This window comes from Canis lupus, chromosome 25 (assembly GCF_048164855.1).
Source record: "Canis lupus baileyi chromosome 25, mCanLup2.hap1, whole genome shotgun sequence".
NCBI lineage: Eukaryota > Metazoa > Chordata > Mammalia > Carnivora > Canidae > Canis > Canis lupus.
In genome coordinates, this window is record NC_132862.1 from 6,357,702 (window position 1) to 6,370,274 (window position 12,573).

General features: G+C 37.5%; 1 protein-coding gene across 1 annotated transcript; it reads left to right on the forward strand.

Moving 5' to 3' along the window:
- Nucleotides 1-7,233: 7,233 nt before the first annotated feature.
- Nucleotides 7,234-12,087, forward strand: LOC140617170 (olfactory receptor 5BS1-like). The gene has a single exon (XM_072798144.1). It carries the CDS (start codon nucleotides 8,826-8,828, stop codon nucleotides 9,735-9,737), a length of 912 nt encoding a protein of 303 aa, XP_072654245.1. The 5' UTR covers nucleotides 7,234-8,825; the 3' UTR covers nucleotides 9,738-12,087.
- Nucleotides 12,088-12,573: the final 486 nt, after the last annotated feature.

The window sequence follows — 12,573 nt, forward strand, 5'->3', positions numbered from 1 at the left end:
TGTTATAGAACATGCAAGGCAGAAATAGAATGAGAAAAGAAAGAGTTGCATATTCCTTATTGGAATTGGGTTTGATTAATTGCTGAGTTAGAAGTAAAAAGGTGCAATGTGGCTTATATATTATCTACTCCAGAAAGATATTTTTTAATTGAAAGTATAAAAAGCATGTTTTTAAATGTAAAAATCAAAGCAGTTGTCCATTCTGTTACCATCCTAACAACTGTTAATTTTTCAGTTTTTAATTTCATATAAATCCTTATTGTATGCATATTTTCACATAATCTAATGAATTTATAGCAATTACATATTCTGATCTTTTTCTAAACTATATATCATGGACATTTTGTTTCTTCCTCTCTGTAATTATCATTTTCACCGTTAGCTAATATTGTCATGTGTTTCCACTGAAATGTAGCAACTATTTTCTAATTATTTGATCTTTAGGTTGATCCTAGTGCTACTGTCTTAAAAACAACACTGGAATATACATATTCACACATAGGTTTTTTCTCTTCTTTTGAAGCATGTGTTTAAGATAAATTTCCAAAAGAGATATTTTGTATTTCATATTGCCAAAAGTATTATACCAACATATAATGCTACCAACAATGTAAAAGGGCATAAAAGTCTCACCAAATCTTGCCAGCACTGTTTATTACAGTTTTAAATAGTTTATTTCCATATAAATAGTTGTAGAGCAGTATCATCATCTAGTTTTAGCTTGCAAGTCTTTGATTATAGGTAGAGTTGAGATTTTTCACATCTATCTATCTATCTATCTATCTATCTATCTATCTATCTATCACATATGCATAGGATTTCAGGCTATTCATGGTGCCACTTTAATTTTGCCCAAGGAATTGTATCAGCTGCAAGTCATCACAGGAGAAAAATTGCTCTAGATAGGTCACTAATAAGGCTCTGGAATGAATTTAAATTGAATTTCATTGAATGCTAGATGGTAATTCCAAAGCATAAACATTGTAGAAGATTGTTAAAAGAGGGAAATTTTAAAATAATGAGACAAAAGAGTAACAAAAGATGTTAGGGAGAAATCAGGGAGACTATCTTATGCTCAACACCATGTTTAAAGTAAACCAAGAAGAATCAATTGACTTGTTAAAGACCATAAAATAGTTAAACTAGTTCCTATCAGAAAAACAGAGTTCACACACAAATTGCTTTTGTTTTGCAATTCACTTTACTCCCTTAAGGGTATCTACCTTCCTTTCTTCCTTCCATCTGATTGCTGTGGCTAGATCTTCTAGTAGTATGTTAAATAACAGTGGTGAGAGTGTACATCTGTTTTGTTCCTGACCATAGAGGAAAAGCTCTCAGTTTTTCTCCATCAGGGATGATATTAGCTGTGGGTTTTGCTTTTTCTGAATCTTTTGACATGATCATATGGTTCTTATCCTTTTATTAATGTGACGTATCATATTGATTGACTGATTTACAAATATTGAACCACCCTTGGAACTCAGGAATAAATCCCACTTGATTGTGGTAAATGGTTTCTTTAAATGTATTGTTGGAATCAGTTTACTAATATTTGATTGAGAATTTTTTTTAAAAGATTGTATTTATTTATTAGAAATAGAGAGAGAGAGAGAGAGAGAGGCAGAGACAGTGGCAGAGGGAGAAGCAGGCTCTATTCAGGGAGCCTGATGTGGGACTCCATCCGGGCCTCCAGGATCACACCCTGGGCTGAAAGTGGCACTAAACTGCTAAGCCATTGGGGCTGCCCCTTACTGAGAATTTTTACATCCATGTTCATCAGGGATATTGGCCTGTAGTTCTCTTTTTTAGTGGAATCTTTATCTTTTTTTTTATTTCAAGATTGTATTTATTCATGAAAGACACAGAGAGGCAGAGACATAGGCAGAGGGAGAAGCAGGCTCCACCAGGATCATGCCCTGGGCCTAAGGCAGACGCTCAACTGCTGAGCCACCCAGGCGTTCCTTTATTTGATTTTTGTATCAGTGTAATGCAGGCCTCATAGAATGAATTTGAAAGTTTTCTTTCCTTTTCTACCTTTTTGAGTAGTCTCAGAAGAATAGATATTTACTCTTCCTTAAATGTATGGTAGAATTTGCCGTGAAGTGATCTGGCCCTGAGCTTTTGTTTGCTGAAAGATTTTTTTTTTTTTTTAAGATTTTATTTATTTATTCATGAGAGAAACACAGAGAGAGGCAGAGACAGGCAGAGGGAGAAGCAGGCTCCATGCAGGGAGCCCAAGGTCATGCCAGATCCCTGGACTCAAGATCACACTCTGAGCCAAAGGCAGATGCTCAACCACTAAGCCAGGCGTTCCTGCTGAAAAGACTTTTTATTACTGATTCAATTTCTTGCTGATTATCAGGATTTTCAAGTTTTCTATTTCTTCCTGTTTCAGTTTTGGTAGTTTATGTTTCTAGGAATTTATCCATTTCTTACAGATTGTCCAATTTGTTGGCATAGTTTTTCATAATACTCTCTTACAATTGTTTGTATTTCCCTAGTCTTTGTTGTTATTTCTCCTCTCTTGTTTGTGATTTTATTTGGGTTTTTCTCTTTTCTTTTTGGTAAGTCTAGCTAGAGGCTTATTAATTCTTTCAAAGAACTGACTCCTAGTTTCATTGTTCTGTTCTATTGGATTTTTTTTAAGTGTCTATATCATTTATTTCTTTAGAAAGAAATCCAACCCCTAAAGAAGATCTAAATAAATATTATGCACTCAACATGGGAGCAAACAAATATACAAAATAATTAATAACAAACATAAAAGAACTCATTGATAATAATACAATAATGGTAGGGGACTTAAAACTCCATTTGCATTAATGGAGCATCTAAACAGAAAACAAGGAAACAATGATTTGGTGTTTTTGGGTTTTTTGTTTGTTTGTTTGTTTGTTTGTTTGTTTGTTTTTGGAAACAATGACTTTGAATGACACACTGGACAAGATCCACTGTTAGATCTTCTTGTTGGATTGTCCTCTTTATAGTGCCTTCCTTTATCTCTTGTTACAGACTTTGGTTTAAAGTCTTGTTTGCCTAATGTTAAGTATCACTACTCTGGCTTTCTTTTGACATCCATTTGTGTGATAAATATTTCTCCATCCCCTCACTTTCAATCTGCTGATGTCTTTAGGTCTAAAATGAGTCTCTTGTAGGCAGCGTATAGATAGGTCTTGTATTTTTATCCATTTTGACATCTATGTCTTTTGTTTGGAGCGCTTAGTCCATTTACATTCAAAGTAATTAGTGACAGATATGCATTGCATGCCATCTTATTATTTGTTTTTGTTTGTTTTTGGAGCTTTCTCTGATTTTTTTTCTTGTCCTTTGTCACTTTTGGTCCTCCTTTGCACTTAAAGCATCCCATTTAGTGGTAACAAACTCCTTTAGCTTTCATTTGTATGGAAAGCTATCTCTTCTATTCTGAATGCCAGCCTTGCTGGGTAGAGTATTCTTGGCTACAATTTTTTTCCATTCAGCATGTTGAATATATTGCGCCACTCCCTTCTTACCAAGTTTCTGTGGAGAGATTTGCAGCTAGCCCTATGGGTCTTCCCTTTTAAGTTAAGGACTTCTTTTGTCTTGCTGCTTTTAAGGTTTTTTCTTTATTATTATATTTTGTGAATTCAATTATAATATATCTTGGTGTTTAGCCTACTTTTGTTGATTTTGATGGGAGTTGTCTGTGCCTCCTGGATCTGGATGTCTATTTCCTTCCCCAGAACACAGAAGTTTTCAGCTATACTTCTTCAAATATATTTTCTTCCCCCTTTTATCTCTCCTCTTCTTTTGGGACCTCTATAATACGAATTTTATTATGTTTAATGAGTCACTGAGTTCCCTAAATCTTCTTATGTTGCATAATTCTTTGTCCTTTTTGTTCATCTTTACTATTTCTATTATTTTGTCTTCTGGGTAACTAATTTATTTGTTCCTCTGCTTCTTCCAGTGTCCTGTTCATTGCATCAAACCTGCTTTCAATCTTGTTTATTGTATTCTTCATCTCAGATTGATCGTTTTTCAACTCTTTTATCTCTGTTGCAAGGATCTCGCTGATGTCTTCTATTCTTTTCTCAAGCCCAGTAAGTATCCTTATGATTGTTACTTTAAATTTTCCACTAGGTGGGACGCCTGGGTGACTCAGTGGTTGAGCATCTGCCTTCAGCCCAGGGCATGATCCTGGAGTCCCGGGATCGAGTCCTACATCGGGTGCCAATCCCACATTGGGTGCCCTGCGTGGAGTCTGCTTCTCCCTCTGCCTATGTCTCTGCCTGTGTGTGTGTGTGTGTGTGTGTGTGTGTTTCTCGTGAATAAATAAATAAAATCTTTTAAAAAAGTTCTATTAGGCATGTTACTTATATCTGTTTTTCTTAGATCTCTGGCTATGGCCTTGTTCTTTCATTTGGGATAAATTCCTGTGTCTTGGCATTTGTCTAAGTTTCTACCTTCTACTCTGTGTTAGAAAAGCCATGTCTGTAGGAAATATCAGAAAGGGAGACAGAACGTAAAGACTGCTAACTCTGGGAAACGAACTAGGGGTGGTAGAAGGGGAGGAGGGCGGGGGGTGGGAGTGAATGGGTGACGGGCACTGGGGGTTATTCTGTATGTTAGTAAATTGAACACCAATAAAAAATAAATTTAAAAAAAAAAAAAAAGAAAAAAGAAAAGCCATGTCTCCTGCTCCTGAAGGTAATGGTTATAAAGAAGAGGTCATGTAGTGCCCAGGGCCTGGAACTTCAGGAAATGTCTCTGGTGTGTGCTACCTGTGCTCTGCTGTTGTATTTTGGCTGCTGTACCCTTCAGGTCAATCATTTAAGGAGGCTCATCTTGCGTGCTGTGGGCAGTGTTTGGTTCCTGACCTGAATGCGGTGAGTTTTAACCAGGTGTACTCTGGCCTGCTTGTGAAATGAGGCCTGGTAACACTTCCACCAGAATTGAGGCCCTGAAGAACTCGGGGGGCGGGGGGGGGGGCAACCTGGTGTGGGCAGGGGTTTGTGCTGGTCTTCTGGGGGAGGGGCATGCCACACTGGGGCTGAAGCAAGCTTAACTGAGAAAGGCAGTCCCTCTGGAGTGCAGGGGAGTGGGGCTTAGTGTAAGCAAGTTAGGCAGCTAATGTTGGCACTGTGCTGCTTCCTGCAGGTCTGTGTTTATGCTGAGGGGCAGGGGAGGAAAATGGCAACAGCTAGCTTCTTTGTTCCTAGAGATGCATTCTTGTGAATGCTGCCTCTCAGGGATGCATTCCAAGAAGAGCAAATAATCACCTTCCTGTGTGTCCCTTGCATTCTTCAGATCACTGTTTCCATGCCATCTGTCCCCAGTTTGTTTCCCTGCCTTCTCTCCAAGAGTGGCACAGTGCCCCAGGCTCTATCTTGGCCAACCCTACTGCCCTTTAATACTCCAGGCTTTAAGCTATGTTGGTTGCAAGAACCCACAAAATTCAGTCCCTCTCATTTTCCAAGCCAGTGGCTTTGGGGGAAATGTTCTCCTTGTGCATTTCCCTGTGTCCTCCAGTCTCTCTAATTCTTCTCTGTGACCATGGCTTCCTCTCCTCCACAGTACCCACAATTCCTTTCTTCCCTAAATCACATCTCCACACTTTCTACCTTCATCTGTGTGGCCTCTTCTCTTCCTTTAGGTGTGGAGTTTATTCTTTCAGTCTTCAGGTTGATTTCTGGGGTATTTAGGATTATTTGATAGTTATCTAGTTGTGTTCATGGGGTGAGATGAGCCTAGGATCCTCCTACTCTGGTACCATCTTCCCTCCTTACCAGAAACCAGAAATGTTAAATCCTAAAAATAATTCATTTTTATCTATTGCCATGTAGACTTAGGGAGATAAATCTAATGACAAAACAGAAAATCAGGAACCCTTGGGTGGCTCAGTCAGTTAAACATCTGCCTTTTGCTCAGGTCATGATTTCCGGGTCCTGATATCAATCCCCATGTCAGGCTCTCTGCTCAGTGTGAAGTCTGCTTCTCTCTCTTCATCTTCCTCTGCTCCTAACCTTATTTATGCGCTTTCTCTTTCAAATAAATGAATAAAATCTTTGAAAACGAAAAGAAAATAGAGATTCAGATACAGATTTGCCTACGTGCCTAAAGCCACACTGCCTGACTAGTAGCTGAGACTCGTGTCAAGGTCTTCTGACTCTTTGTACAGCCTCATTGCCATCCATCCAAGACAGTCACAGGGATTTCAAACTGTCCCCTTCCTTAGAACAGGGGCACAGGCATTAGAGTATAATATGACATCTTACTGCCCAATGGCAGTTTGTCTCACTAACAGGGTTGCCTATGAATCATACATTCATTTATTTTATTTATTCTTTTACTTATTCGGTGATCAAAAATGTTTTTCTGAGCTCCAATATATGATATGTTAAAAGTTGAATAGTGTGCAAAAGCTATCTTGTGATTTTTTTATGATTTTATTCTATAAACTTTAAATGCCTACTAAGTTTTAGGCATTGTGCTAAGCTCTGAGGATATAAAAATAAAAAATACCGGCATGGTCTAAGTCCTCATGGAACTTCTCAAAACACAGACATACATGAAACAAATTCATTCATCAAATATATACTGAGCCCTTTCTATATGCTAGGTATTATTCTAAGTGCTAGGGATATATAGTAATGGCCAAAACAAGAAAAAGTCTTTGAGTTTACATTCTAGTAGAAGAGAAAGTGGATAATAAATGTACTTTAAAATACCAGATGTTGGTAAGTGTTATGAAGACAAAGCAGGGTAATAAGACAAAGACTGACTACAGGGATGGGGACAGGTTGAGGGAGGTTGGGAGTACCTCTCTTCTATATTCAGAAAAGTTTATTTATTTTGCGATGCCTGGATAGCTCAATTGGTTAGGCATCCAACTCTTAATCTCAGTTCAGGTCTTGATCTCAGGGTTGTGAGTTTGAGCACCACAATTATAGCAAGCATAATAATAGAAAACCAAATGTGACAAAAGAAAATTATAGTGGCAGAGTAAGGGCTTCCCTGAGGAAATGACCCTTGAGCTGAGACCTGAGGGTTCTTAACACAATAGGCAGAGAAAGAGAAACAGGGATGATGGGTGGGTTGGTGAGTAAAGGAGTTGGTGGCAGGAGTTATGTCTTCCCTCACTGGACCTCAATCTCCTCAACTATCAACAGGGCATTGTGCTGTATGACCTCCAGTGGGTCCTTCAAATCAGAAAGGCATGGGTCCATGATTGACCATGCTGAATGAGATCTTTTGTGTTTCTCTTTCTCTTTTTCCCATTGGATTTTTTCTGTCATATGGAACTCCACCCTAGAGCGTCTTCTCTTATAAATGGGCTCACTCTGGGTGAGTTTGTTTATGACTCTTTGACTCATACATTCAGCCCAAATATCTTCTCTAAACTTCAGGACCCTATCTCTTAGTGCCTTCTGGACACCCTCTCACTGTCTCACAGGGTTCATCAAACAACATATTCAAAACTGTGTTTATTATCTTTGCCTCAAATATGCTCCTGTTGCAGTGAATGGGACCACTCAATTACCAAAGGCAAAAACTGGAGAATCATTTTTAATTTACTTACTTTCACTCTAAACAACAAATTGGTGATGACATTCTTTAGAATTCATCTCAACAATATCTCTCAAATCTGTCTCCTCTAATCTCTCACTGCTACAGCCTCTGTTAACCCCTCACCAGCTCTGACTAGACTCAGTGCTATACTCCCCCAATTCTCCATCCATAGAACATTTGCAGGGATAATGACCTCATCACCTTCAAATCCTTGTTCCAATAACCCTATCTCAGTCACTCCTCTCCTGACCACACTATTTAAATTGCAAACCTCACTGCCCTCCTCTACCCCCATATTAGCCGTCTCCCTTTCCCTGCTTTATTATTATTTTATATAGCACATAGCACCTTCTAACACATTATACTTACTTACTTATGTCTTTATTTATTTTCTAAATTTCCCAACTAGAATGTAAGTTCTGTGAAGATAAAAATTTTTGTCTGTTGTGTTCAATGATACAGCCTAAGAGTCTAGAATTGTGCTGGGAACATAGTAGGTATTTGGTAAGTATCTACTAAAAGAATGAACTCACTGCCCTAACTATATGTTGCTTTGCCTCCAGCTCATCTTCCACATGTCCCCAGGGTGAATGTCTCTAAACTACCAATTTGATCACATGACCTTCACACTTAGCACCACATGCCCTTGTGAATCACCCTGTACCCAACCACTCTGAGCTGATGAAGTTCTTCAGAGAGGCACTAATATTTCATGCCTCCCCTATATTTGATCATGCCATTTCCTTTGCCTAGAGCACTGTCTTCCACTTTGTTTACTTAGTGGAGTAAATATCCCAAAACAGGCTAAGCATTACCCATTCTTCATTTTCCAAGTTATCCAGAGACAATTAATTTATATTTGTGCCATTGCTATGTCCTATGCATTATGTTATTACAGACTATTTTGCTTCTTTACATGTTTCTCTGCCCTGTTAAATTCTAAGCCCTTTGAGGGCAGGAATAATGTCTCAAGCATTATTTGTATCCCCAGGATCTGGTACGGTATCCAGCACTTGGATGCTTATTAAATATTTCCTGAATAAATAGGTATTAAAGTTCAAAGAACCAGTTACAGAGGAAGCACTTTGGGGTGCTCATGCCACCAGAATTGAAATAATAATGGGGATGGTGAATGTGACCCAGAGGGAAACTTCTTGACCTCATAGTTTTTCATTTATACCTCTAAGCTGGAAGTCACATTTTTTTAAAAAGTCTTATTCATCTGGGATGACTCAACTGCATTATGTTTCTTTCTAGGGCCAGTAACTTTAATCATGAAAAATCTTACCATCATTACCGAGTTTGTCCTCATAGGACTGTCCGGAAATCCTCAGATCCAGACCATGCTTTTTGTACTGTTCCTGGTGATTTACCTCTTGACCTTGATGGGGAATCTGATGATGATCCTGGTGATCAGAAATGATTCTCACCTTAAAACACCCATGTACTTCTTCCTAGGTCACCTGTCATTTCTAGATCTCTGCCTTTCTTCAGTAACGATGCCTAAGATGCTGCAGAATTTATTAGCTCAAAAGAAAACTATTTCTACATGGGGCTGTGTGACCCAGAGTTTCTTTCTCATATTTTCTGGGAGCACAGAGGCCTGCTTACTGTCAGCCATGGCCTATGACCGCTATGCTGCCATCTGCCACCCTCTCCTATATAGTGTGGTTATGAATAGGCCTCTCTGTGTTGGGATGATAATTGCAGCATGGGCAGTGGGGTTCCTAAACTCCTTGCCAAATAGTCTTTTCACCTACAACTTACATTTCTGTGGCCCCAATGTCATCCCTCACTTTTGCTGTGAGCTTCCTTCTCTCTTCCCTCTGTCCTGCACTGACGCTACTGCCAATGAGGTCCTTCTTGCTGGGTCATGTGCATTGTTGGGATTTGTGACACTTCCCCTCATCCTCTTCTCTTATTCTAGAATCATCTCTGCCATCCTAGTCATCCGTTCTTCTGGGGGTCAAGGCAAAGCCTTCTCTACCTGTTCTTCCCACCTCACTGTGGTGCTTTTGTACTATGGCACAGCTTTATTCAGGTACATGACTCCCCTCTCAGGCTCTAAGTTGGAACAAGTGGTTTCCATTCAGTACAGTGTGATCACATCTTTGCTGAACCCCCTCATCTATAGCCTCAAGAACCAGGAGGTGAAGGCAGCTCTGCATAAAATGTTGAAACAATAACTGTGTCTCTCTATATATGGAAAATTCATATTGTATTTGGTTATAAGACAATGAGAGAACAGGTGATGAAATATATTAATAATGTCTAACTTGATCACTTCAAAAATTTGCCATTTGATGAAAATAACCTCTTGGATCTTGGTAATAGAGGTTTAAGTGTGTTATTGCTTATTTTATAGTATTTGGCAAGAAAATTCAATGAAGACTGAGAAATACGTACTGGGATGAAGTAGTATAGACTATGTCCAAATTTGTTTATTTTGTTCAAGAGTTTTGGAATTATAGGCATCAAAGTGTTTTGTTGTCTTTTTTTAAAAAAAAAAGATGTGTGTGAAACACACTTCAAAGTGGAAATGAGTTACTAATTGAAGATGATACTAAATGAAGTTTGTTTCATTCACCTAACCTGGAGTAACCTAAAAAATCGATATACTTAGTTGCCAGAAAGCAAAGACACAGATTAGTGGAGACCTGCCTTAGTTCATTAAAAAGAAAAAATATATTTTTTCACTGGTAGTGACTACTGTGTGGGATGAGATTATGTTTGTTGACTAGAATAGAGACCTTGTTGGAACTCAAAACTGGTGAATGCCTATGCGGTCTCAAAATGATGTTTTCACTCAATCCTGAGGATATCAAACCAATTAGTTTATTCAGTATCTGATGGTCTCACTCAGCCAAACCCGAGTCTACTGCCCAGTGTTGCTTTGACATATATTCAATCAAATAAATTAATTTCTTGTCACAAAAGAGCCATGGAGGGGGAAACAATAAGCTCACAACCCAAAGTATATAAACGGACTCACATGACCTCTGTAATGAAATATTTAATATGAATCATTGTATTTCTACCCTTATAAGAATCAACCAAAAGTAAGATTTTTTCTTTGGCATTTTCTTAACTTCTTACAAATCAAAATAACAAATATTGTTGGTGTTATATTTTTATTATGAACTCTTAAATATATAGTAAATTCTATAAAATTAGGGGAAATGTATAGTGGATGAATAAAAGAAGTATTTTATAATTTTTAAGATGTAATATACAAAAAATCTTTTTTCAGAAAAAATATACTTCAAAATGAAGTATATTATGGATAATGGTTTTATATCAATGATAAATAGCCCTTGCATAAATTATTCTAAGTATTAACATCATCTGATTTTGTCAAGGAAAAGGAGGTTCTAGTACAGAGTGTAGCCAACCAGGTACCTCATGTGGAGCATGGTTCTCCCTAAGTGACCTAAATTTGAGATATGGTAGGAGTAGAATTAATATAACTTAATGACTTTTTAAATAAAGGAATAGTTAATAATAACATCATTATACTCCCCCACCCTGACTTTAAATATTCTTAAGAGAAACTTTCCAAAGGGGACATATTTAGATACAGTTTATGGGCATAACAGGAAAGGCATCCTTATCCAAATCAAACCCTAACTAAGGATGTAAATGAAGTCACACAAACTGATGCAAACAGTGTATCATTGACATAATGCAACCATTTCCTTCCTCACCTGCATCTTTGAGAGATAGATCCAAGGACCAATCTATACTCAATCTCCCCTCCCTTAGGAGAGTGAGATAGTTATTGGCACACACTTACACGTGTGCTTGCCACCTTCTGCTTTATTTTCAATTCTTACTGCAGACCCTATGTCATAAGGTCCATAGTGGACTTCCTTTCTTACCTTCCAGATATACACTGTATGTATGAATTTTGTTGGTAAAAGCATGGCTTACACTGAATTTGTAATCCTTCATCTTCTCACTGCATTTCCACTCCTGTCTTTGTGCTATAAGTACTTTGTGATCTTGATTTATATTGCCCATATGCTTGCATAAATATTTGCATTAATTTACAGTCAAACCAACAGAATATTAGAGGGTCTGACAATGCTTATTTGCCAGGCCTGAGAACCATTTTTAAATCAACACAAGAACAGACACACAGTTCAATGGAACACATCAGAAAGTCCAGAGGGAAACCCACACTTACGTGGTCAATGTATGACAAATGGGCCAAGAATATGAAACAGGAAAATGACAGTCTCCTCAATAAGTGATGTTCTAAACCATAGAGAGCCGCATGCAAAGGAATCCAACTGGATGCCTATCCAACACCATACACAAAAACTAAGTCAAAATGTATCAAAGACCTCAATAAAAGAGCGAAAAGCATAAGAAAATCATATTTTAATCTTTTATCAGTTTTATAAGCATAAAATGCTACTTCTTTCATGTATTTACATTTATTTTTCATCATAAGTAATATTTAACATTTCTCAAATGTTTGTTAAACATTGATGTTTCCTCTTTTATCATTAGCATACCATTTTTCCTGTTTGTTACTGCATTCATAGTATTATTTTTTCTATTTGAATGATGTAGTTAAATAAAAAGGATATTAATCACTTGCTATAAATTGTTCCAAACTTTTTCAAAGTTTACTGTTTACTTTTTTTTTTACTTTTTAAACTGTGTTATGTAGCCAGTCTATTTTTCCCTTTTGTGTTATTTTCTCTACATTTAAGCTTACAAAGTCCTTTACCATCTGTGTCCAAAATTTTTCTTCTGTTTTTTTTTTGTGTGTGTGTGTGTGCTTTTTTTACATTTAATCCATCTGGAATTTCTCTTGCTCCATCCAAGCAAAAAATCATAATTCTGATCCTTGTTCAATGCAGGGAGGCAAGGCTAGACACAGAAATGAATGAGAAACAAAGGAAAGATATTGAGTTAAAAAAAATAATGTCAAGAGCCAAATAAACTATTTGGATGCCTTCTCAATAGCATGTTTGCAACTAGAGTTAGCAAAGAGGATCTGAAACATAACTT

Coding starts and splice junctions, on each gene's coding strand:
- LOC140617170 (XM_072798144.1), top strand. CDS start 8,826: ATGAAAAATCTTACCATCATTACCGAGTTTGTCCTCATAGGACTGTCC.